Below are 24894 nucleotides of genomic sequence, written 5' to 3'. Positions count from 1 at the left end.
CACAGGGAGGGGATGTAGGCAGAGAGATTACTAAGAACACTGTGTCAATGGGCAAGGAGAGCTATGCAGAAGGAGTGGGCTGGGACAGTGCCAGTGGGGGTGGAGAGGACAGAACAGATACTAGAAATATTCAGGAGGCAAACCGGCAGAACTGAACGTAGGGAGAGAGGAGTCTGGGAGAAAGCCCAGGTTTCTGGTATGAGAACCGCGTGGATGGTGGGGCTGTCACCGAGATAGGAACGCTGGAAAGAAACAGATTCGGGAGACCCACAGGTCTGTCTGGCTTTTGAAGGTCCTGTGGGGGACAGAGTGGAGTCACACATAGGTGGCCGTCTGGATGTGGACTTCCAGACAGAGCTCTAAGCTGCAGAATAAGAGAGGTCATTAGTGTGTGGGGGGGGGGGCGGTTAAAACCATGGGAACAGGTGCTCCATGTTCAGGAGAGGGCTTCGTCTGCAGGGTGGACTGAGGGGCTCCCACCCAGCAAGGGCCCTTGAGGACGAGCCAGACACCTTTTTCTTCAGACAAAAGACTTAGGATAGAGCCCAGTGGACCCCCTAAATTTAGGATACAGGTCAAAGTAGAGAGGCCCCGAAAAAGGCAGAGAAAAATCAGGAGGATGTGAGGGTAGAGGCTGCCGGGATAGGGCAAACTGGCCGGAGACCTTGACTCTGGATGCCCTCCCTCTAACCTGTCAGGGGTGAGGGTGGGGTGGGGTGGGGACTGAGAGCCTGAGATTCCCCCTCCCGCGGGGAGGAGGGAGGGGCTACTCCACTGCCTCCGCCTCCGCCTCTTTCCTCGCCGCTCCTGCCCCTACTCGCTCTGTCCCGGAAGTGGTCCTTTTCTGGCTCCGGGTGCCGGGAGCCGAATGTCGGTGCTCCCGGAAGTGGCCCGGCGGCGGCGCGCCGGGCCCGGGCAGTGCTTGCTCCTGCTGGGGCGCTGCGGTAGCGCCCGGGTTGGGGCGTCGCCATGACCAGCGAGCTGGACATCTTCGTGGGGAACACGACCCTCATCGACGAGGACGTGTATCGCCTCTGGCTGGACGGTTATTCGGGTCTGTGGGGGACCGTCTGTGGGTGCCGGTTTGGCGGAGCTGTTGTTTTGGGTGGGAGAGCGGGCAGAGCCAGGAGTAGGCATCCTATAGGGCAGTGGGCAGAGACCTGGGGGTACCGAATACCTAGGGGTCGGGGCTGGAATCCCTGAAGGGCCTCTGGGGTCGGCGGGGCGGGGCCTGATGCTAGCGCTCACTTCCCAGTGAGCGACGCGGTGGCCCTGAGGGTGCGCTCGGGAATCCTGGAGCAGACCGGCGCCACAGCAGCGGTGCTGCAGAGCGACACCATGGACCACTACCGTACTTTCCAAATGCTCGAGCGCCTGCTACACGCCCCGCCCAAGCTGCTGCACCAGCTCATCTTTCAGATCCCGCCCTCTCGACAGGCGCTGCTCATCGAGAGGTGCTCACCTGGCGGGATGGTGGGGACGCCAACCAGTCTGGCCATATACCCATTTTGCAGGCTGAAAATGAGGCCCAGGGAGGGACGGGGCTTATCTAGGCCGGGAGAAAGTTGAGAGCAGAAGGGGCCAAACCCCGGTCCTGCCAGTTCTCCTTTCCCCTCCTTCATGGAAAGTCAGCAGTGTCCCCTGACTCCTCACAGGTACTATACCTTTGACGAGGCCTTTGTGCGGGAGGTGCTGGGCAAGAAGCTGTCCAAGGGCACCAAGAAAGACCTGGATGACATCAGCACCAAAACAGGCATCACTCTCAAGAGCTGCCGGAGACAGGTGGACACCACACTCATCTGCAGCCCGCCCCTTCACACCATCCCTTTGGTCACTGTCCCACCTCCAGGCTCCTCCAGCACCTCGGTGGCAGTGGCTTCATATCCACTCTGCTCTCTTTTTGTCCCTTCCAAGCCATCCCCTACTCTTCAGCCAGAGTGACCTCTCAGAAGCCCAGATCTGACCTTAGCTTTCCTGGGGCTTAGCCAGGAGGGTCAGTTTCAGCTCAAACTAGTGAAGAACTAGAGAGCATGATGCTAAAATGGGGGCGAATTTATTGGTTAAAAGAGTGAGTAAACATGTATCCAAGGCAAGATGGCAGAAGCTGGTGAACACTTGTTGAATTGATAACAGGTATTAATAATTAATAGTTTGTTGAAGGAATAACAAATGCTCCATCAGTGTCTGTTGACTGGATAGGTGGGTAGGTGATAGAGGGACGTTCACTAAACAGCTTATTGGGTGAGCAACCTCTGACCAGTCCTCCCTCCTCCTCTAACTGCCCTGCAGTTTGACAACTTTAAGCGAGTCTTCAAGGTGGTGGAGGAAATGCGGGGCTCCCTGGTCGATAACATCCAGCAACACTTCCTCCTGTCCGACCGGCTGGCCAGGTGAGGGGCTAGGTGAGGAGCCAGCTGCCTCCCGCTCCTGCACACTCCTTCCTTGCCCCCCTGAGGCTGGTCCATATTCCCCACCCCAACCCGCTTGACCTCCTGGCTGGGCTGGGGGGATGGTTATCCCACTCCTGGTCTGTACTTTGGATCAGACTGGCCTGGGTTTGAACCCCAGCCCGGCCATTCACCACCTGGGCTATTGCGAGGCGCCACATGGAAAGCCCATGATGGCACAGCCCGTGGGGCTTAGTATGTACTCAGTGAATGGTAGCTGTTACCCTGTGGTCTCCCATTGTGTCCCTTAGGAGACCTGGGCTGAAACCTTCTCTTTGCCCAGATGAGGAGGCCCAGAGAAAAGTGACTTGAAACACATCACACAGTGAGTTAGGGTAGAGAGAGGCCAGAACTCGGATGCCCAGCCAGTGTTGCAGGTGGGAGCTGCTTGCTAAGAAGGAATTTCAAGCCCTGATGGGCCCACTCTCCCCTCCCTGCAGGGACTATGCAGCCATCGTCTTCTTTGCCAACAATCGCTTTGAGACAGGGAAGAAAAAACTGCAGTATCTGAGCTTTGGGGACTTTGCCTTCTGTGCTGAGCTCATGATCCAGAACTGGACCCTCGGAGCCGTCGGTGAGGCCCCCACTGACCCAGGTGCCTGGACACCTCCTCACCTTCTCAGGGCCTGGCTTCCCACCAGCGGTTTCTCCTGCAGGCCCCCGTTCCCAGCATCCTTTCTTCTTCAGGGCCCCTCCCCAGCCACTTCCGCTCCCAGTCCAGTGTTCCCACCCACACGTCTGCAGACAAAGGGCCCACGGCTTCCCTATGGCTTGGAGCCAGTCACTCCACGTCCCTCACACTCCACTTGCTCTTTTGTCTCATGGGGCGCAATGAGGTTGTGGGGGAGGAAGGCTCAGGATGTCACAGGAGGGGTTTTTATCTCCCACCCCAACTCCCTTCATGGACCTCACACAGACCCCCAAGCGGATGACATGGACATGGACTTAGACAAGGAGTTTCTCCAGGACTTGAAGGAGCTCAAGGTGCTTGTGGCTGACAAGGACCTTCTGGACCTGCACAAGAGGTGACCCTTGGGGTCTGTGGGGCGGGGCCTGAGGTGGGGGCCCAGGCGACTCTGGGCTTGACCCTGTCTCCCTGCAGCCTGGTGTGCACTGCCCTCCGGGGAAAGCTCGGGGTCTTCTCTGAGATGGAAGCCAACTTCAAGGTCTGTGGCCCAATCCAGCCTCTGTCCCATTGGCATCGTCAGCCTCCAGAGCACTGTCCCCTCCGGGCAGCTCTGCTCATGCCTGAGATTGACCGGCAGGTGGCGCTGCTGCTCCCTCTGCCTGCCTGTGAGCGGGGAGCCAGCTCTTAAACAATGGGGAGTTATTTGATTGAGGGAGGTGGATAGATTTGGGCTCAGCCCCCAGCCTCTCGGGCAGAAGGCAGAACTCCCAGGCTCCCTGCCCCACAGAACCTGTCCCGGGGGCTGGTGAATGTGGCCGCCAAGCTGACCCACAATAAGGATGTCAGAGACCTGTTTGTGGACCTTGTGGAGAAGGTGAGATGTCCTGCCCGCTGCCCTCTGATCCCCATCCTGGCCTGTCCCTGGGCTGTACCAGTGCTAGATGTTACCTTGGACCCACAGTTCGTGGAACCCTGCCGCTCCGACCACTGGCCGTTGAATGATGTGCGACTCTTCCTGAATCAGTATTCGGCATCGGTCCACTCCCTGGATGGCTTCCGGTGAGACACCCCAGGCCTCCTCACTCTGCCAGCCTCCTTCTGGGGCCCAGCCCTCCTGCAGACTCAGAGTTCCCTGTTCTGTCGCCCTGGAGGTGGAAGTCTCTGTTGACTAGAGTCTCAGCTCCACCTCTTGGAAGCTGTGACCCTGACTTTGGACAGGTTCCTTAACCTTTCCTTTCCTCAGTCCCCTCATACATAAGCTGGGGGTGATAATAATAAGGATCCTAGGAATATTGTGAGGATTAAGCGAGTGAATGTGTAGAGAGCACTTAGAGCAGTGTCATGACATGATGGGGATACAGTTAACATCAGCCGATACCGTTACTGTTATCATTGCAGGCACCAGGCCCTCTGGGACCGCTACATGGGCACCCTCCGTGGCTGCCTCCTGCGTCTCTGTCATGACTGAGGCCCCCCCTCCCCCTGCCCTGCCCACATTGACAATAAAGTTGCCATGACTTTGGAGGAGGCTGAGTGGGTACACATATGGGTCCGCGTGTGGGAGTGTGTGCAGGTTGCACGCGTGTGTCTCTGAGTGTCACAGTGTCTAAGGATGTATGTGTCCGTTGGCCCCGCAGGGACTAAGACGTGTCAGAGAATGGTATCTATGTACTCCCCATCCATTTCCCCACCCCAGCTGAGTCCACTCCGAAGACAGGGGTCTCGTCTAGGTTTATTCAATCCATAGCAGAGAGACTGAGAGAATAGGCAAAAACCTTGGGGTGAGGTGGGCAGGGAGGTAGCTGGCACAGCAGGAGAGAGCTGAGGGGCAGCCAGGTGGGCTCAGGGAGGGCAGGAGACTTGGTGTTTCTTAACGGGTTTGTCCAGTCTGGCAGTGAATGGGTACTTGGTGATGCCGCAGGTATTACTCCCTCGGTGCAGCCGGAAATAGCCCTAGGAAGTTAGGGGACATCAGGGCCAGACGGTGGGGAGAGGTCTGTCCTGCCCTGTCCTCCCGCCCCCAGTAGATCACACTCACCTCCTCACCCCAGTTGGCCCCCCAGGAGTTCTTCAGGATCCAGTATGGGATGGAGTAGCGAGGATGAGGATGAGACCAGGATGAGACCGCCTCTGCCTGCCTCCCCTCCGCCGACTTGCTTTTACCAAAACCCACCAGCAGGACAGAATGATCCACAAGCTGGGGGTCACAGGTGGTTGGTGTGGCCTTGATCACACCCTTCTGGTATTGCTGCAGGGGCAGAGAGGCTGAGTCGGGGGCCACCTCCCCTATATACCCCTCCCCCCAGTTCCCTACCTTATCCCACCTGCAGTAGCTTCATGTTGATGGTCACAGTGATGGGGCCTTGGGTGGCCAAGTACCTGGCGATGCCTGGGGGCGGGGGGTGGAAGGTGCCGTCAGGGCCCTGCCTGTCCTGTGCCCCCTGCTCTCGGCTCATGGGTGTCTCTGTCTCTTTCTCTTTCCCACGCCCAACCCCCCGCCCCCAAATCCCTCCATCTCTGTCTGTAGCCCCGTCTGTCCTGGTCTGTCTGTCCCTGTCATTCTCCCCCCGGGCCCACCCATGTGTCTCCATCCTGCCCGTACTCTGCTCGCAGGGCTGCAGCATGATGAAATCCTGGATCCATGCCACCTTCTTGTGCTTCTTAGCCAGGCATCTGTGGGGTTTGCTGTTCCCCTTGAATGGGTAGTCCTTGTCACTGGCCAGGCCACCTGGACATGAGCAAGGCCCCGGAGGAGACTCAGCTCAGCTCCGGAACATCCCACCCCCCACCCCCCCGACACGCACGCACGCACACGCGCACACACGCGCGCACACACACACACACACACACACACACAGACACAGCTGCCCCGAGAGACAGGCACTCACTGTTGTTGAGGACAGTTAGGAACGCATCCCAGACGAAGCCGCCCTTGCAGCCATTCCCACAGCGGTCACAGTCGAGCAGCTCTGGTGCGAGCAGGGACCGTGTGGGTGCCCGGGCCCCAGGCACCCCCGTCTCAGTCACACAGGTCCCCTCCCCCAGCCACACCTTGCACGGAGACTTCCAGAGACTGATGGTATTTGATGGCCCACAGGGCCTCGATGTTGCCCGCTGCTGCCATGGCCCAGCAACAGTTGCAGTTTTGCTAGTGGTAGAAGGATGGGGGTGGGGGAAGGGAATGCAGGCCTTGCCCCTCTCCTCCCCCTCCCGCCCCCAGGGCTGGATTGGGCCAGGCCGCAAGGGGGCAGATACCTGATTCCTGATGGATGAGATGATGCCAGCCTCCTTCCGCCAGTCACAGGTCGGGGGCACTGACTGCCCCCACTCTTCAGACCCTACCTTTTGGCTCACACTGGGGGCCTCTCCAGCCACCCTCTGATGCCCATAAAGCTGGCCAAACTCCTCCTCTGGGAGACAGATGGGGCCCCCAAGTTTCGCAGTTTTTACCCCCTCTCCCCCACAGTCTGCCTCTCACTTCAGCCATCCACATCCTCAGCCATCTGAGCCCCCCTAATACCCTGGGAGACAGAAAAGCAAGGGTAGTGAGGCCTAGAGAGAGGCCAGGTTCCTTGCTGGGGTGCACTCCCCTGCACCTGCTGCCTCCCCCTGAGCTGGGCTGCCACCCAGGCCTCTGGAGTTCCTGCCCCTGATCTCTGATTTGGGCCAAGCACCCAGGCCTCTGGTCCTCAGAGTGCCTCTGGGAAACAAAAGCCAAAACTCTGCCCTGTCCATCTGCTAGTATTTCTGGAGAAGGTTCTGCTTCCCCACCTACCACCTAGGGGCCAGGAGGGGGTACCTGTGAGGTCACTGAATGGAGTCACCCCAAACTCAGCTGTGCCCAAGTCCTCCTCTTGCAGCTGCTGAGCCTTGGCCAGGTTTCGGGCAAAGATGTCCAGGCGGCGAGCATGCTCTAGACCAAAAGGAGGTTGTCCTAGGCTGGCTCCCAAGCCCCCGGGGGTAGGAAGTGGTCACTGGCTTGGCTTCCCATCCACATCCGCCCAGATGAGCACTGGCTCATTTCCCGTGGTCCTTACAGGCCCTGCTACAGACACCTGGGCCAAGGAAGTGGCTCCCCAGCGCCCCTAGGGTTGGGTTTTCCTAGGATGCCAGAAGAGGGGTATCTCTGCCCACCTGGGGGAGAAGCCAGGTAAAGGGCCTGAAGGCCCAGTGACTCAAGGGAAAGTGGATGGTTAGAGACCGGCTTCCTGCCAGGCCATCGCTCTCTGTACTTCACATCTCTGACCGCAAGTCTGTGGCTGGAATGAGGCGGGGGAGGGTGGGGTACAGGTCCATGGCACAGGAAGTCTGGGCTGAAAGGTGCTCACAGACCGTCCCCCTAGGGAGATGAGATCCAGAGGGCAGGGGCAGGGCTGGCAACTCCTGGGGGTGGAGAGGGAGTCCCCAGCTTGGGGACAAAGTGGGTATCCTTGGGTGTTTGCTGAATGAACTCATGACTAGATGGCAGCCTCCTGCCTGCTACCTGCAGTCACAGGAAAGTGGCTGTGGAGGTGAAGGATCCTCTTGGACCAGTCAGACCCCCCAACAGCTGCCGCCTCCCTCCAGGTTCGTAGCCAAGGATGATCCTGTCCCCACTTGTGCCTTTGGGAAACCAGGGAGTACACCCCCAGCCCTGTCACTGTCCTGCTGAGTGGCTTTGGCCAAGCACATTCCCCACCCTGGGCCTTGATTTCCTTGTCTATTAAATGGGAGAAGGGGGGTTGGACCGGAGACATTTGCGCTCCACGATACCTGCTGGGTGTGAGTAGCTCCGGTTGTATCGGATCTGGAACAACGTGAAGACCTCTTTCAGCTCCAGAGGCTGGGGACCTGGGTCCTGGAAAAACAACCAAGGGCAGTGGGGAGGGGGAGAGGTGAGGAGTCATGGCTGCTGGGACCACACCTCAGCTCCCAGATGGGCCAGGACTGGGTTAGGGGAGCAGCCGGTTCACCCGCTCTTCTCCCTGTGTGGGCCTGGACACGTCAATCACCTCTCCAGCCTCAGTTGCTCCCTCTGAGAAACAGGAACAAAGCACTGTTTCTGAGGGGGTGAGCCCCAGGCATGGGGGGCAGGTCGGGGACACCTACCTGGCCCCTGAGGGAGCCCTCGATGCCTTGGGCCAGGCCTGCCACCAACAGGGCCAGGAGATGGGAGAGATGGACAGTTAGGGACATGATGCTGCAGACCAGAGTGTCAGGGGCAGGAAGCTATGCAGATCAAGGTGGAGGGGCTGAGAGGGTGGAGCTGGAGAAACCACAAAGGGGAAACCAGGCTGCGAGGGGGAGGAGGACCCTCCCAAGCACAAGAGGCCTTCAGGCTTTTGTCCCTACATGGCCCCCTGCCTTCCTGTACCCCGCTCCACCCCTTTATTCAACAGAGGCTCTCTGCCCACCCTTTTCTGGGCAATTCTAGGGATATGGAGATGGATCTGTCCTTAAGGGGACAGGAGGAGACAGATCCTAAGTGGGCAGTGACAATATAAGGCCATCTGTGCCTTGAGGGGGAAAAGGGGCTATGGAAGCCACGGGCCCTGATGACTGGGGGGGTGGATGGTGGGAAGCATTCTTGTTCATCCTGTTACAAAGCTCAGTCAGCTCAGAAGTCACCTCCAAGAAGCTCACCCATCCTGTGGTGTAACCTGCAGCTCCCTGAGCCCCTGCCGGGCCTGTGCCTACTTGGCATCTGTGTCCCAGCCACACCGGAGGTTTCTGCCTTTCTTGTGTCCTCAGCACCCAGGAAGGGCTGGGCACAGAGCTGGCTCAGTGGGAATCTGTTGACTGGGCGATTGGTCGTCATGGGTTTAAACAGAAAAGTTCAGGGTCCAGGGGACAGCAAGTGGCATCTACTACCTCCTTCTGTTCTTCATTCCTACCACAGTCTGGGGATGGGGATGGGGTGTGGGTGGGCCTGAGGGGGCAGAAAGATAGCAGGGTTGGCATCTCAGACAGAGTAAGGCCGGAGGCTAAGGGCTGGGCAGAGGTGTTCACACCTGTTACTTCTGCCTTGGTTTTAAGTGGGTCCTTGGGCTAGGGAGCTCCCATATGGGCCTCCAGGCTGGCAACCAGCACCCAATACCGGAGGTGGGTGAGAAAAAAACTGGCTTTCTCGGGGTTCCGTGGGGATGGGAGCGACGGGAAGGGATCCATCCACTCATGAGCTCACCACCTCTTTTCTTCGTTCATTAGGAATCTTCCCAAAGCTGTGAGATCCCGTTTTGCTGCACCCAGCCCCCGCCCGCCCCCACACACACCCCGGATAGTAAGCCAAGGGACTCCTCTATTTGGAAAAAAAGCGTGATGCTGCCTTTATTAAAATAACAGTAGACAGACCATCCACAGAGGGGTACCTGGCTTCATGATTCTAGATCCCAGGCATGTGTCCCAAGCTGGTTTTGGCTGTGTGTGACCTATGACTAAAGCCCCACGTCAGCCCTCAGAGCTGGAGGTTCAAATAACAGCTTTATTGAGGTATAACTCACATACCATAAAATCCACCGTTTTTAAGTGTAGAATTCAGCGGTTTTTCACGTATTGGCATAAAGGTGCAACCATCACCAGTGTCTAATATCAGAGCATTTTCATCACCCGAGAAGAAACCCCATACCCATTAGAAGTCATTTCCCCATTCCCCCTTCCCCTGGCAAACACTCATCTAGTTTGTCTTTCAGATTTGCCTATTCTGGTTGTGTCATATAAGTGGAATATGTGGCCTTTTGTGTCTGGCTTCTTTCAACTAGTGTACTATTTTCAAGATTCACCCATGTTGTAGCATATATATCAGTACTTCATTCCTTTTTATGGCTCAATAACATTCCACCGTGTTACCATTTTTTGCTTATCCTTTCATCAATTGACGAACATTAGATTGGTTCTATATTTTGGTTCTTATGAAGAGTGTTGCTATGAACACTGTGTACAGATTGTGTGTGTGTGTATGTATTGTGTTTTCAATCCCCCTGGGTATATACCTAGGAGTGACATCGCTGGGTCACGTGGTAACATTTCTGAGGACCTGCCAGACTGTTTTCCACAGTGGCCGCCCCATCTTGCATTCCCACCCACGGTGTATGAGGGTTCCAATTTCTCCATCTCCTCGCCAGCACTTGTTACTGTTTTTTGGTTTTAAAGAACTATTATTTTTAGCCTCCTCCCCCCCACGTTGGGGGATGGTGCTGGGAAGGATTTGGGGGTGGCGAGGTGCTCTCCAGTTCACACCGCACCCGGAAGGCTCACCCCAGGACCCACCGTTAGGTCCTCTCCTACTTACACCCCTTCCCCGGGCGGGGCGATAGTGAAGATAAACGGGGTGGGAAAGGGAACCGAGGGCTCGGCAGTTCCCACACGCTGTCTGCCTCCAGGCGGGGGACCCCTAGACACGCAGCCTTTTCCCGTCTGGCCCCGCCCTGAGACGTGGGCAGGGCAAGACCCCCAACCCCTTCCTGGGAGCCAGCTCCGCCCAAACTCCTCCCCTTAGGGCTCTCCCTCTGCTTGGGAGAGGAGGCAGAAACCCGGGGACTGGGGGCGGGGTGCGTGTGTGGGGTCGGGGGACGCTGGTGGGAGGATGGCCAGGAAGGCGATGGCACCGGACCCTGGCGTCCTGCACGCCCGAGTTCGGCCCTGCCCGCCTTCTCAGGGGCTTCCATTCATTCTGGGCCAGAAGTGAACTGCCGCCCCCGCCCCAAACTGAGGTAGCCTCTCGGACTGAGGGCTCGCAGGAGGCCGTTCTGGAGTGAAGGGACCGCCTGGCTGAAGACAGCCCCGGGGATGGAGGGGAGAAGGGACCGAGATGGACAGTTCTGGACCCGGGAGCGTCTCTTCTTAGGGCGAGGGTCTGGGGACCCTGGACGAAGTTTTGGTATTTCCAGAGTGACTGTCCGCGTGCACAGAATAGCATCTGGAGGGTGCAGCGTGAGGATCTGGAAGTCCCAGGATTAGGGGGGGGGTCTAGGTCCCCAGGATGACATTCCGGGAGGCGCAGAAAGCGTCTGTGGGCCCCGGCCTTAAGTGCACAGGAATTCTGGGGGCGCAGATTAGGGAGGGTCTAGGTGCGCAGGATGACATTTTGGGGTGCGCAAAGTGAAAGCGTGGGGGCTCCTAAGTGAGTCGGGGGCCTGGCATCAGGGCCAATGCCCCCAGGTTCGGGCGCTAGGGGACCCTGGCCCGGCGCCGGGAGGCGGCTCCGGGCGGCGCCGCGGGGGACCGGGTGGGGGCCTGCGGCCGGCTGGGGGCGGAGAAGTGGGGGGTCGGGGTCCCTCCCCCTGGCGCGGGCTCAGGAATCCGCTGAGGGGCGGGCGGAGGCGCCGGGGTGGGCCGCGCCGCGGCGGGCGGGCGGGCGGGCGGGGGGCGCTTCCTGGGGCCGCGCGTCCAGGGAGCTGCGCCGTCCGCCTGTCCGTCTGCCGCAGGCACTGCCGAAGCCAGCCGAGCCGCCGGAGCCGCGGGCCGCGGGGCCGTCGCGGGCCCAAGTGAGTGGCCGTCCATGGGGGGAGGGCGCGAGCCAGAGTCTCGGCCGAGTCGCGTCAGCAAGGAGCCGAGAGGCCCGCGCTCCTCGGCCGGAGCGGCTGGGGGACCGGGCGGGGGCGGGGCGGCCCCGGGCGGGTGGGCCCTGAACCCCGGCCTGCGTGAGGAGTCGGCCCTCGGCCCTGGGAGCCTCCGGGGCCCCAAGCACGGTTCCGGGCGGGAGGCGGCCGGGGCCCCGGCTCCGAGTCCTGGTACCGAGAATGCGGGCTGCTGTGGCAGAGGCGCCCTGACCCCCGCCCACCATCCCCCAGCCCCAGGATGCTCCCCTTCGCCTCCTGCCTCCCCGCGTCTCTACTGCTCTGGGCGCTGCTGCTGTTGCTCTTGGGGGCGGCGTCTCCCCAGGATTCCGAGGAGCCCGACAGCTACACGGTGGGGACAGTGGGGTCACTGGTCTGGGCCGGGCTGGGCTGGGCAGGGACACAGAGACCAGGATCCTGGGGTGGCTGCTGCTGGGGAAGATTCTCCCCTCCCCTGGTTGGTGGAGCAGCTGGGGCCATTGTTTGGAGCAGGCGGGGAGGGTGGCCAGGCTTGGGCCCTGGTCTTGGCCTGGTCAGCTAGAGGGGGCCAGGGGTGACCACTGGCCACCTCTGGTCCCCTTGTAGGAATGCACAGACGGCTATGAGTGGGACCCTGACAGCCAGCACTGCCGGGGTGAGGATGCCTGGGGGACTGACCCACCCCTGAGAACCGGGAAGGGGATTGCAACCCCACCTCCAAGGGCTGCTCTGTCTCCTGCCCAGCTCTGCCTGGCCGTGGCCAGCTCTGGTTCTCAGGGGGCCAGCTTGGCTAGGGGTGGAGAAACCATCCAGCCCCCTCCCTCTCAGAGAAACCCAGGACACCCTGCCCGCCCCCCACCCACTCCCCCAGGAGTCTAGAGAGCAACAGGGCGCTGCCCTGGATACCTCCTCTAATCACTGTCCTATCCAGCTTTGTCCCATCACGGCTCCAGGAGAGCAGTGCCTGCGGGGGCGGGTAAGGAGGCCTGCACATCACTCTTAGGCTGAGTCAGGGCCAGGGCATTGGGGAGGGACAGAGACCCTCTTGGGGGCAAGAAAATGGGGGTGACTATAGGAACAGCTGCCCCACCATCAGCCCTGGCAGGCCCTGGGAAGGGGTCCTGGGCAGGCAGCCTTAGCTTGTTGAGTAGAGAGGGAAGGCCCTGCCCAGGCCACTCAGCTTAGAGAAGGCTGAGATGGGCTCCTGCCTCCCACCCCCTCCACGGCCGGCCCGGGAGACTGGCTGTGCCCAGCAGGCCCCTCTCCGCAGATGTCAATGAGTGCCTGACCATCCCGGAGGCCTGCAAGGGGGAAATGAAATGTATCAACCACTATGGGGGCTACTTGTGCCTGCCCCGCTCTGCTGCTGTCATCAGTGACCTGCATGGCGAGGGACCACCACCACCAGTGCCCCCTGCTGAGCACCCCAACCCCTGCCTCCCGGGCTATGAGCCCGATGAGCAAGAGAGCTGCACGGGTGAGTAAGGGTCACCCTGGCACTGAGGCTTCCAACCCTTCTACCGAGCGTCTCTCACTGCATCTTAAAAACTTACACCACCTCATGTTCCTCCCTTGCTCAAGAGCCTCCTCGGGGCCACTAGGATAACATCCAGACCCTTGTCCAGATCCTCACTTTGCGTGGGGCCTGCCGCAGGTGGCCCCAGCTCCTGTTACACTGCCCAGCCAGCCTCTGGGACCCTCGCCTTGACTGCTGCAGACCTACCGCAAGAGCTCTGCCTCTCAGCCTCTGCCCCTGCCCCTTCCTGGTCTGCACCCCCACCCCTGGGTGCCTCGGGCCTTGGAGGAAGGCCCTGGAATCTGTGCTCCTGGGAGTATGGGCAGGGCCTTAACCTGTGCTTCCCTGGCATGAGGTCTCCCAGCGTAGGGGTGCCGTTCTCATCGGCTCCAAGCTGGTAAACTCTTATTTGTGCTGTGGGGCGGGTCCACGTGTTACTGTTGTGGGTGCGTCAGCCACCCACACATCCATGTAAGTGGTACCTGACCTGTGTGCTCCCACGCTGAGGTGTCTGTCATGTCGGGTGGTGCATGGGCCGCCAGGCAGGGGCTGAGTGGTGTCTCCTGCAGACGTGGACGAATGTGCCCAGGCCCTGCACGACTGCCGCCCCAGCCAGGAGTGCCATAACCTGCCTGGCTCCTACCAGTGTACTTGCCCCGACGGCTACCGCAAGATCGGGCCCGAGTGTGTGGGTGAGTCTGGGGAGCGGCCTTTCTGGTCCCTGCTCTGTGCCCATGGCCTGGCTCTCACTCTAGCACCTGATCCCCATTCCAACCCACCCCCAGGTTTCACCCCAGTCCCCTGCCACCTCTGCCTTACTGTCCCCAGACACAGGACTGTATGCGTGTGTGTGTGAGTCCTGGCTGATCTGGCCCAGCCCAGACACAAGACTATGGGTGATGAGTCCCAGCTGGCCTGGGCCGCACCTGGCATTTGCCCTCTGCTGTCCTTCCCCTGCCTCCATCCCAGATATAGACGAGTGCCGCTACCGCTACTGCCAGCACCGCTGCGTGAACTTGCCTGGTTCCTTTCGATGCCAGTGCGAGCCGGGCTTCCAGCTGGGGCCCAACAACCGCTCCTGTGTGGGTGAGGCCGGGCTGGGCCAGGCTCCCGGGTCCTGTGCAGGGTGGTGTGGGGTGGGGGAGCTCCCTTCCTGACCCGCCCAGGGGCAGCGGAGGGGGGACTCTGGGCTGCTCCTCGGCTTTCACCCCTCCCCCTCTTCCCGGCACCCCCAGATGTGAACGAATGCGACATGGGGGCTCCGTGTGAGCAGCGCTGCTTCAACTCCTACGGGACCTTCCTGTGTCGCTGCCACCAGGGCTATGAGCTGCACCGGGATGGCTTCTCCTGCAGTGGTGAGAGCTCCACCCCTGCCGCGTGTCCCTCCTCTGGTCCCCCAGGCCCTGTGTCATGCTGCACCTCCAGCCACACAGCCCTCCCCCTGAGGCCTCCACGTCCCGTCCATCCTGCACCCATGTGCCTCCCGGTACTCCACCCCAGCTGGTGGCTGGGCACCTACAGAGCTGCCCACCAGAACTCCCAGCCTGGTGGGGAAGGCACAGAGGGGAGCAGTTAGATCCCCACCGAAGCTCAGTAGGGAGACTGAACGAAGATGTAGGTGCCCCCCTCTCTGGGAATCAGGCTGATGTGCACGCGAATCCTGGACCAGGGCAAGTCACTCTTCTCTCTGAGTCCATTTATTCTTCTGTAGAATAGGTTGTTTTGAGAATTAAGTGAGAAAATGACGACAGACTTTTTCAAGTCCCAAGCAGCAACGCCTTAAAGTGAATTAGCATTTATTGAGAACCTGCCCTGTGCAGTATGCTTTCCTTACATATTTGGCCTTATTTAATCCTGCCAACAGTCCTATGAGATAAATAGCAGTTTTTCCTCCTCTGCAAATTGACATTAATACTTCCCTCAAGTTTTGTTGGGAGGATTACAAAAAATAAGATGAAATACTTCAGTGAAGAGAGGTTGAGTGACTTGCCCAACGGGGCCAGGGCTCTATCTCACTCCATGTCAACCGGCCACGTACCCGGTTTCTGTCATGCTTTGTGCTTTGCTGCCGAGGAAGGCCGCATTGGTACCTGGCTAGGTGCCGGGCAGCATAAGGGGCACAGAGGAGAAAACCTGGCTCCTGCCTGTGCTGCTCGCAGCTGGCAGGAGGTGACTGTGTGCTTGGGCGGATTGTAGGTTGCAGGATTCGGGCAAAGTACTGAAACCCCGAGCAGGCTGGGATGTCTCGAGGGCTCATCAGTCTAAGCCACTGATTTTATTGACAGGAGAACTGAGGTTCCCCAAACTCAGTCATTAGGATATAAAGCCAAACCTCTAGATTCCCAGTGCTCTCATTTAGTATCACCTTATAGTCAGTCCTGGGGCAAAGAGAGATCGGTGAGCTGGGCAGTCCTTTTTTTTTTTAGAGTATTTCTCTTATAATTAGAAATTGTCTTAAGATACAATACGTTACAGCAATGATAAAGCTAATATATTAGAGAAATAATAGCTTACTGTAGAGATGACTGGCATTTCGCTGAAGATACCTAAGGGGGTAGCGTTTCCCTAGTGCCTGCAACAAATACTGCTTACTGCTTTCTTCTCGCTCGAACCCGTGCCCCCTGCAGTGGAATCGCGGAGTCTTAACCACTGGACCGCCAGGAAAGTCCCCTGGGCAGTTCTTTCTTGAACCCTCTGTCCGCTGCTGAGTTCCGCAGGGCCTGTCTCTTCTGCTTTTTCCTACACTGAGCCTAAGCTAGGGCCAGGCTCAGTCGATGAGATGAGCATGTGTGGGGCTGAGCTGGAGGACTGCGGCAGCCCAGTCCTCAGCCCCGCCCCCCCCCCGCCCCCAGATATCGATGAGTGCAGCTACTCCAGTTACCTCTGCCAGTACCGCTGTGTCAACGAGCCAGGCCGCTTCTCCTGCCACTGCCCGCAGGGCTACCAGTTGCTGGCCACGCGCCTGTGCCAAGGTACAGGTTGCCCCGGTGCAGCGGGCAGGGTGGTGTCAGGCTGGTGGCCTGGTATCCGGGTTCCAGCCCCTCTCCCCCGGCACAGACATTGACGAGTGTGAGTCGGGTGCGCACCAGTGCTCTGAGGCCCAAACGTGTGTCAACTTCCACGGGGGCTACCGCTGCGTGGACACCAACCGCTGCGTGGAGCCCTATGTCCAGGTGTCGGACAAGTGAGTCAACTCGACACCAGGCCGTAGCAGAAACTACAACTCCCAGAGAGCCCTGCGGCTGACTGGCACCTGTTCGGGCTGCCGAGTGCTCTGAGGGCCGATGGGAGTTGTAGTCCGACTAAACCACACACGCTGTTACAGCAGGAGTGGGGGAATCCTTTGGGGACCCCTAATTTTGGGGGTGGGCCAGATTTGGAGGATGGGCTATGACCTCATTCGTGTTCCCATCTCGGGGTCTCCAGTCGCTGCCTCTGTCCGACTTCCAACCCCCTGTGCCGGGAGCAGCCCTCGTCCATCGTGCACCGCTACATGAGCATCACCTCGGAGCGGAGCGTACCGGCCGACGTATTCCAAATCCAAGCGACCTCCGTCTACCCTGGCGCCTACAATGCTTTTCAGATCCGTGCTGGAAACTCGCAGGGAGACTTCTACATTAGGGTAAGGCTTTCTCCTAACTCCACCCCTCAACTGACTTGCATAACCCAAAACTGAATTCCAGGAAACCTTAAGCGGGAGACTCAACTATGCCACCATGCCCCGCCTCTTCTCTCAGCGTCCCTCCCCCCAGGGGTCAGAATTTCTGTAGCAAGGTAGGAGTGTTCTAAACTCCCTTGGTACAAACTACAGATTGTTACATACAATTCTAGCAAGGCACTCAGACACTGGGGTTTGAGTCCCTGTGCTGGTCTGCGTATCTGGCTTCACCCTTAGGACAAGGGACTAGCATGAGAGGCTGGAGGGAACAGACACAGCAGAGTCTGGGAAGGGCAAGCAAGTGGAGAGAGAGGCAGCAGGGGTTGGCGCAGGGGCCCGGGGTCTGAGAATCCAGCTCTCTGCTGGTGGAGGTGGGAGGAGGGCAGGGTCCAGATGTGACACAGTGAGAGGGGTGTAAGGGTTTGTCTGGTACCAGTGCTGGTTTTCTCTTTCTGGAATTGAGTGCTTTGAAGGGGAGTCTGCCTGCTCCAGGTCACCAAAGGCCCCACCGCTCCCCAATCTCACACCTGGCCCTGAATCAGTTGACCGTGGTTAGACAGAAGAAGAACTAGCTGGAAAGGGTGGGAAAAGCACCAGTGGGATGTTTCTGAGGGCAGGAGGAGCCCGGGTGCAGATGTCGAGGGAGTCACAGATCTGGATGAGCGCCTGGGGTCCCAGGCCGGCCAGGGCTCTCTCCACGTCACAGCCAACTGGTTGTGGATACCAGACTCGGGGCAGGGAGGTGATGCCGGGGGAGGGTCCTGGTGCGTAGGTTGACGCAATCTACGTGTCCCCCCACCCACTGTACCCTGCAGCAAATCAACAATGTCAGCGCCATGCTGGTCCTCGCGCGGCCTGTGACAGGCCCCCGGGAGTACGTGCTGGACCTGGAGATGGTCACCATGAACTCCCTCATGAGCTACCGGGCCAGCTCTGTACTGAGACTCACCGTCTTCGTGGGGGCCTACACCTTCTGAGGAGTGGGAGGGGGAGCTCTCAGGGAGGGGGAGGTTCCCTGTAGCCGAGGAGCCTGGGGCTCAGGGATGACTGTGTTCTGCTAAAAAGGGAAGACGCTGTTGTGAAGGGTAGAGAGAGAAAGGCAATAAAGGGAGAAAGAAGGAGTCCTGGTGGCTGAGGTGGGTGGGTCACACGGCAGTGAACCCCAGAGTGGGGAAAGGGCAGGCTCATGGGAGGCGGGCCACGTCCACCTAAAGGCGGGGGGTGTCTCTGTCCAGCCTGAAGGGCTCCATTGGAGCTGCATCCCCAAGACTGGAACTGGCCTATATACCACGGGCATCAGAGTCACCCCGAGGAGGGAAGAGGTAATGAGGCTGCAGACTCCAGGCCCCAGCCCAGAAACGTGGGCTTGGCTGGCTTGCAGTGGGCCCGAACAATCCTGCTCTAGACAGTGCCGGGAGGCCCTGGGTTTCAATCCTAGCTTGGCCTCAAACGATCAATTTGGAGAAATCCTAGTAGCTCCCTGAGCCTCAGTGTTCCAATACATAAAATGAGGCAACCGGACTGTTAGCGCTTTATAAACTTTTCTTTTCCAAGCTACAGAACTTCTTCTCAAAGGAAATTTTATTTGATCAGAGAACTCTGATGACATAAACCGGGTTCAAAGTCGCAACGCCTTTCTGACTTCATCTCCCTGGCAGTCTCAGTGCCCTGCCAGGGAACCCCAGGGGTCCTGAGGAGCTCAGTTTAAAAACTGGACCCAGTGGTCTCCCCAGTTCCTACCTGGATATCTTACAAAATCCCTGGGGCCTGGCATCTCCTCCCAACACATAAAGCTGCAAACACTTAAGATTTTTATTGTAGCCCAAAGATCCCGGTTAAAGGGCTGCGTAGCCTGGGAAGATGGGGGCGGGGGCCTGTCTTGTGGCATAGCTCAGGTCAGGGGGCCGTGGCTGCAGTAAAGCTGTGACAAGGTCCTGCTCAGAGCAGGCCCCAGATTCCTGCACACAGAGAAAGGCAAGTGAGGGTCAGGCTGGGTGGGGGTAACCGCGTCCCGCCTGCCCTCTCCGGGCTCTGTCTCCTGCCCTCACCTCTGCATTGGGCCACACTTGGTGGTGCTCAGCAGCATCTCCTTTTCCTTCGGCGTGGCACAGGCGTCATAGGCGGCCAGTAGGCTGAGGGTGGGGTGGGGAGTATGAGTTTCTCAGTTTTGGCGACGGCCGACTGCTGGCCCGTCCTGAGTGGCTCAGGGCAGTGTCACGAGAGACGGGCCGGAAGAGGCTGGCATGGGCTAGAGGAGTCAGGACCACGGCCACACTTCCTGAACCTGGCATTCAAGGCCCCGCTCCATCCTGCTCACCCTCCTTTCATGCTCCTGCAAATGTTTCCCAAGTATGGCTGTTCTCGGCCCAGTCTTCATGGCCCGCCCACTCCTCCAGGAAGCCTTCTCTGCTGCACCAGGTACAGGAAGTCCCCTCCACACGAACCTTCAAGTTGTGAACTTTCAAAGATGCGAACGTACGTTCGCACGTCTAATCACGTAACTTAGTTCACGTGTCTGGTGTACATGCTCACTCATGTGCATCCTCTACGGGTGGTTGTGCTTTCGTGTGCTTTACCCTACGGTACTATATAGAGTACGGTAGTACAGTATCTTTGTTTCAAGCCCAGGGTGTCCGGAAGCAAGCGTAAAAGCAGCGGTATATAGCTGACTGTGTTAGTTGGGTATCTAGGCTAACTTTGTTAGACTTACGAACAAATGAGACTTATGAACGTGCTCTCGGAACGGAACCTGTTCGTAGGTAGGGGACTTACTGTAGAATGTCTCCCTCTCCCTCCTCCCAATGCCTGAGATTCTGTCTGCTCTTGGCTGGCTCTGTCCTCCTCACCGCCGGGCCTCCATGAACTCCTCAGGTATTAGCTGGGTCTGTCCAGCCCTCACAGAGCCAGACCACCCGCAAGGCACTGGCTGAGTTGATGTCCACGCAGGGCGGGCGGGGGCAGAGGGCGGGGGCTCTGTGGCAGCCTACCTGGCAGGGGTGCTGTACTGATCTACCAGGGCTGCCGCCTTCTCCCCGCTCACTCTGTGCACCTGCATCAGCTGTCGGGCAAACACCTCCCGCACAGACTGGGCCTGGGGTCGGGGGAGGACCGTATGAGGAGCGGCCCAGGGCTGGACCTCATAAGGAGGGGCTGGCCAGAGGCAGTACCTTGTTCTTGACGGCTCCCGCGTTGAAGTCGCTGAAGGTGAGGAGCGAGCAGAGAGGGTTTGGGGAGGACCCAGCCCTCGATTCAGGGTCCGCCGGGGTTCCCCAGGGGCGACTGTGGAGGGTGTGGCCCTGAGGAAAGAGGGAACTGAGGCCAGGCCAGAGTTCTAGGGGACAAACCCCAGCCAGGCCTTGCCCCATCCCAGGCCTCGGTGGGCCAGCCTGAGAAACAGGGATCTCACTCACCTCACCTTCCTTGAGGGAGCACGGGACCCAAGTAAGGGGCCAGTGCCGGACGGGTGCACCTGCTCACCTGGTAGAGTCTCTGCAGGCCCCTTGTCAACAGGGCCAGGTAGGCTGCTGACTCCTTAATGTCTGCTGTGCGTTTCACAAAGAAGCCATCGATGACCTGGAGAAGAGGATCCAAGGGAAGGAGAGTGGCTCCTGGGCGGAGCCACAGACCACAGGGTCCCTGCCAGCCTGGCCCTGCCCTGCCGGCTCACCTGAGTGTTGGTGACAGCCTGCAGCAGCGTGCCCTCGGGAAGGCTGAGGTTACGCACCGAGCCGTGCTCCTCCACTAGGTATACTCGACGCCCCAGGCCGCAGCGCTTCAGCCGGAACTGGGCAGGCAGTTGGGGAGGGTGAGGTGGGTCAAGACCTGGATGCTCATACGCTAGGTGTCCATCAAGTCATCCTCAAAACTGTCACGAGACCTTGGTCCCACCAGCCCGCCTCCTCATCCTCCCTGGCGTCTCCGCCTGCCTCAGAGTGGCCTCCACACCTTTGCTCACGCTGCTACTCTTGCACAGAGAGCCCTGCCACCCTCTGGGCGATGCCCATTCTTCAAGCTCCCCTTGGCCTATACGTGGCCTCTGGGGTCAGCCTAGCAGGCAGCGCTGACACACAGCTGCTGCGGTTCCACTCCTGGAGGGGTGAGCCTTGTTTGCCCCGGACTGCAGGGGCTGAACACCCTGGGGGTCTCAACACGCTCCTCAGCCCCGCCCAGAGACCCTGCACACCTCCTGTGCGCCTGGAGCGGCCCGAGGGGGGTCTGACCTCGGGGCCGCCCTGGAGCAGCTTTAGAGGGGGTGTGGCTGGAGGTGTGGGAGCTCTGCTTGGATACCACCCAGAAGTGCCCCTGAGCAGGCCCCGGGGCAGGGAGGGTGGTGAGGCCAGTGAAGGAACCTTCTGCTCCCGGAAGCGGCCGTCGATAATGCTGCTGCACAGGTCATCCAGCCGCTTTCGCTCCACGACGTGGTCCAGGACTAGTTCTCCAGGTCGTGCTGCCGAGAGGCCAAGAAGGGTCCCGCTGGCTCACGTCCCCTCACCCGCCAGGCCCTGCCTCTGACCCCCACCTGCCCGTCCACACCCCTTACCCGGGTCCCTGGGACTGGTCTCTTGGGCCACCCACACGAAGTCCCCGACGTGCAGCTTGCGCACCGTGTGGGTCACGTGCAGCCGCTGTAGCTCTCGGAGCAGCTCTGACCCGGGTCCCGCCCTGGAGTTGCACGGTGGGAGGCCTGAGGCAGGGCAGGCCAGGGCCCTCGCCGCGTCCTTTCCCTCACCTCCCCCCACCTCACTCACCCCTTGGTCTCGCCAACGTCCACGCACAACAGCACCCTGTACTCTCCAGGCCCCAGCTCCAGCGGTGGCTGCTGGAGGTTCCCTTCGCTGGCGCCACTACCGGGGAGAAGGGGTGGGAGTCGGCGCGTGCAAGGCCGGGCCTGCTGCTGCTCTAACCCCTAGGAGGTGGGGCAGCCACAGCTCAGCTGGAGCTGATGGAGACAGGGTGGGGTCCTGGCCTCATTTTGGGGACGACTCCTGCTCCCCTGTTCTCCCCACTCCCCCTCCTCACAGCTCAGCTGAGGCCGCTCCTGGCACCGCAGGCTCCTCCCCAGGGGGCTCCTCTGGCCCGCTGCCCACATTCAACAAGCTCAGGCCCTCCGACTCAGCCAGCTTCTGGGCCAGCTCCAGACCCTCTGGGGTCAGTGAGTACCTGGTGGGTGGAAAAGGAGAACACAGATCTCCCTTCTTCACTCATACTTGGCGGGCTCCCCTGCCTGCCCCCAGCTAGGCTGGTCTCATCAGCCTTGGCGACCCTTCACAAACAAGGCCAGCGGCTGCCCAACCCCCCTCCTGCTAGCCATGTTCTCGGCCCTCAGATCAGCTGCCTCTGGACCTGCCCAGGGCCACTCCTCAGGTCGGCAACAGGTACATGTCAGACTGCAGGGCTCCCCGGCCCTGCCTCCCGCATCTCACGTCGTTCTCCCCACCTAGCTGGCTGCTGCGTCCTGAGGACCAGGTTCCTGTGGAGGAGGGAGCGGAGGGCGGGCCAGGGCCGAGCACTTCCAGGGGCCACCTGTTCGTAGGGGAGGAGACCCTTAGAGAGCTCCCAGGGCTACCACCTGCCCACTCCCTTGCCCCACCCCACTGCTTGCTCCCAAGAAGGGCAGCCTGTGGTGGGCTCAGGGTCAGATCCAGAGCCACTTGGCTCCCTCCTTCCCCCTCTCAGTGCTCACCCTTGGAGGCTTCTGGGCACACCTCTGCAGCAGCTCCTCCTTGGTTAGGAAGCCGTGGCTGCTAGGATTCTGTAACCAAGGCAAAAATGTAACCAACTTAGGTTCAGTGCCCGAGCAGCCTGCCCCAGGAGCCGCAGGCCCGTGGCCTCAGTTCCCCGAACTCCCGATTTGGTCAGGCGCTCACCAGGTGTTCCCGGTACAGCAGCAGCAGTACTGCTCGAGCTCCCGAGTGCTGAGCTGGCCAATACTTGCCAGAGCCTCCTGCTTTGAGCTGGGTTGGACCCTGAAAGGTACAGGGGACCTTTGAAGCCAAAAGCCAGCCAGCTGTTGCAGACAGAATCCCTGGCAAAGCTGAGGTTCAGGTTCTATCTCAGCAGGCTAAATGGCCCTGAGCAAATTACTCAGCTTCCTCTCTAGCTTCTGTATCTGTAAAATGGGCCATGTGACAGTATGATCTCCTGCAAACTTGGGATGAGACGGTGGACAGTTTCAGGGGACGGGGGGTGGGGTAGGGGTGTAATCGGCCTGGCCCAGCCTCAGTTCTAGCACAGGACAGAGGAGGTGAGACAAGAAGACTCAACAGTAAATTCCATAACTTACTGGGCTTGGCCGCCTAAAGAGCTTGATCATGGAATTCTCTCAACTGACTCATCATAACTCACTATCTACACCTACAGATGAGAAACCTAAGCATCAGACAGAACGCGTCATTTGCCCGGAGCCAGGTGTCACTGGGGGGATTTGGACCCAGCCCAGCTAAGTCCCCCAAGCCAGAAAACCTTACTCCTGGGCTCCTGCCTTCCCTTCTACTCCCCCTGCCCTCTCCTCACTGGCATGTAAGGATCCTGGACTTTGGCAGGCCTTTCCCGGGCTGGACTCTTCGCTCCAGGTGGTGAACATGGGGCGTGGTCACCTGCGGGAGTAGAAGAGAGTCAACCCTGGACCCTGGAATCCAGCAGGTAGGATGGGCTGGAACGCTGCCAGCTCAAGTGGTTGGTGAGAGCGGTGAGGTTCTGAAAAAGTCAGCCACTAGGCCCGACGTCAAACAGCAACTTGGACAGGAGTAGGGAGCTTGAAGCCGAAGTATCCCAGGTGGTTACGGAGGCTGCGTCTGGGGGAGGCTCAGGGGACCACCGAGCCCTGCTCCCAGCGCTCACCACCTGATGCCTTGTGCTGCTGCAGCCGCCGGTCCAGCATCCGGCAGAGCCCGTCTCCGAAGTGCTGTAGGATCTTAGCTTCCTTGCCGCTGTGCAGGGGCAGTGGGTACCGCCGTAGGGAGCGCAGTGCCTGGCGGGGTAGGGGTACAGTACCGGGTCAGGGTGGACCTGGCTGTCTGGCCCGGCCAGCACCTGTCCCCCATCAGGCCCGGCCAGAACCCACCTTCTGAAACACGAATTGCGTGCGGCGCCCTCTGCTGGCTGCCTCGTCCCGCCACTCGGTCAGCCAGCGTACGAAGAGCGGGTTGGCGCAAACGGGCAGCGGTCGTTTCCGGCCCAGGCGGACCGGCGCTGCCATGAGCCCCAGGGCGTGAGCCGCAGCCCTCACGGCGGCAGGACTGAAATGCCGCTAGTTCTGGAGCCGGGATTCGAACAGCTGGTTCCGGCGGAGGAGGGCGGGACCTCTCCAATCACGTGGTCCCACGCGGGGAACTAACCAGAGGACTGATTTCTGCTGCCCTCCCCGCCCCTGTACTACTCTAAGTGGTCGCTGCCAAGCGCAGTCTCTACCGCCTTTCGCCTTCCCGCCGCCCCGGGACAGGAAGAGCTTTTCGGACGCGCCCCGCCCGCCCCAGGCCTTGACCCGCCCTTTCCTCCCACCCCAGATTCGAGAGCGGGGGTGGGGGTGGGGGTGGGGGGTGGTGTGCGCAGTCTCTACCGCCTTTCGCCTTCCCGCCGCCCCGGGACAGGAAGAGCTTTTCGGACGCGCCCCGCCCGCCCCAGGCCTTGACCCGCCCTTTCCTCCCACCCCAGATCCGAGAGCGGGGGTGGGGGTGGGGGGGTGGTGTCCTCTTTGTGCAGGAGAGAGGAAGGTGGCCAGCGCCGCCCTGTGGCTGGGAGGTCTGGTTGGGGCTGTGCATACCGAGTAACCTAAGGCTGTCAGTTTCAGGCTCGCTCTAGCGGAGGACGGTGTAGAGACTGGGCTTATGAAGAGTCCGGGGGCGGGGGGAACAAATGGGTTGCAGGTAGTTTTGTCGGAGGGACATTAGGAATGGGTACAGGGAATGAGGACACAAAGGTAACGCGAGAGCAGCTGAAAGACCCTCCGAGGAAATGGTGATCCCGAGCTGGGGCCTCCATGGGGGAGGGGCGCGAAGTCGGGGACACGCAGGGAAGGCCAAAGCTTGCAGGACGGGGAGAGGGGGACAGAGGACAAGTAGAGAGAGAACAAATAGGAGGTACTGGACATCGGGATATGTGGGAGGGGCTGAAGTGGGCACGTTGTTGGATTC

General features: G+C 59.9%; 4 protein-coding genes across 13 annotated transcripts; 2 read left to right on the top strand and 2 right to left on the bottom strand.

The window, feature by feature from the left end:
- Nucleotides 1-866: 866 nt before the first annotated feature.
- Nucleotides 867-4597, top strand: FIBP (FGF1 intracellular binding protein). Of its 2 annotated transcripts, none has more exons than XM_007128204.3 (10): nt 867-1054; nt 1256-1454; nt 1656-1782; nt 2290-2390; nt 2888-3042; nt 3364-3472; nt 3550-3613; nt 3863-3949; nt 4037-4134; nt 4474-4597. In XM_007128204.3, the coding sequence occupies exons 1-10, from the start codon at nt 970-972 to the stop codon at nt 4541-4543; spliced, it is 1095 nt and encodes a 364-aa protein (XP_007128266.1). In that variant the 5' UTR covers nt 867-969; the 3' UTR covers nt 4544-4597. The 2 variants fall into 2 exon arrangements, with proteins under 2 accessions (XP_007128266.1, XP_007128267.1); XM_007128205.2 differs by having other exon boundaries at nt 870-1054; nt 2888-3021.
- Nucleotides 4598-4666: 69 nt separating this feature from the next.
- On the bottom strand, nt 4667-10130 carry CTSW (cathepsin W). Of its 4 annotated transcripts, XM_007128206.3 has the most exons (10): nt 8164-10130; nt 7828-7912; nt 6875-6988; nt 6331-6485; nt 6127-6223; nt 5964-6044; nt 5678-5803; nt 5400-5464; nt 5114-5323; nt 4670-5028 (listed from the first exon to the last, which is right to left on the bottom strand). In XM_007128206.3, the coding sequence occupies exons 1-10, from the start codon at nt 8248-8250 to the stop codon at nt 4918-4920; spliced, it is 1131 nt and encodes a 376-aa protein (XP_007128268.1). In that variant the 5' UTR covers nt 8251-10130; the 3' UTR covers nt 4670-4917. The 4 variants fall into 4 exon arrangements, with proteins under 4 accessions (XP_028341181.1, XP_007128268.1, XP_028341179.1 ...); XM_028485379.2 differs by having other exon boundaries at nt 4672-5028; nt 5400-5803; XM_028485380.2 differs by having other exon boundaries at nt 4667-5028; nt 5964-6485.
- Nucleotides 10131-11423: 1293 nt separating this feature from the next.
- Nucleotides 11424-17885, top strand: EFEMP2 (EGF containing fibulin extracellular matrix protein 2). Its single transcript, XM_024133301.2, has 11 exons — nt 11424-11537; nt 11844-11961; nt 12195-12243; nt 12859-13065; nt 13674-13796; nt 14074-14190; nt 14340-14459; nt 15957-16076; nt 16162-16288; nt 16531-16726; nt 17578-17885. The coding sequence occupies exons 2-11, from the start codon at nt 11851-11853 to the stop codon at nt 17737-17739; spliced, it is 1332 nt and encodes a 443-aa protein (XP_023989069.1). The 5' UTR covers nt 11424-11537; nt 11844-11850; the 3' UTR covers nt 17740-17885.
- A 468-nt stretch (nt 17886-18353) lies between these two features.
- On the bottom strand, nt 18354-24206 carry MUS81 (MUS81 structure-specific endonuclease subunit). 6 transcript variants are annotated; one of them, XM_007128198.3, is made up of 16 exons: nt 23826-24206; nt 23603-23732; nt 23276-23358; nt 22630-22728; nt 22446-22514; nt 22200-22285; nt 21782-21922; nt 21511-21606; nt 21303-21424; nt 21112-21209; nt 20430-20546; nt 20240-20335; nt 19930-20058; nt 19750-19853; nt 18811-18894; nt 18354-18720 (listed from the first exon to the last, which is right to left on the bottom strand). In XM_007128198.3, the coding sequence occupies exons 1-16, from the start codon at nt 23958-23960 to the stop codon at nt 18654-18656; spliced, it is 1656 nt and encodes a 551-aa protein (XP_007128260.1). In that variant the 5' UTR covers nt 23961-24206; the 3' UTR covers nt 18354-18653. The 6 variants fall into 6 exon arrangements, 5 of the variants coding, with proteins under 5 accessions (XP_007128260.1, XP_028341171.1, XP_028341172.1 ...); XM_028485370.2 differs by having other exon boundaries at nt 18393-18720; nt 20983-21209; XM_028485371.2 differs by having other exon boundaries at nt 18393-18720; nt 20983-21209; nt 23606-23732.
- Nucleotides 24207-24894: the final 688 nt, after the last annotated feature.

The sequence above is a fragment of the Physeter macrocephalus genome, unplaced genomic scaffold, assembly GCF_002837175.3.
Source record: "Physeter macrocephalus isolate SW-GA unplaced genomic scaffold, ASM283717v5 random_382, whole genome shotgun sequence".
NCBI lineage: Eukaryota > Metazoa > Chordata > Mammalia > Artiodactyla > Physeteridae > Physeter > Physeter macrocephalus.
The sequence above is the reverse complement of the archived record's forward strand: the minus strand, read 5'-3'. Positions and strand labels throughout refer to the sequence as shown.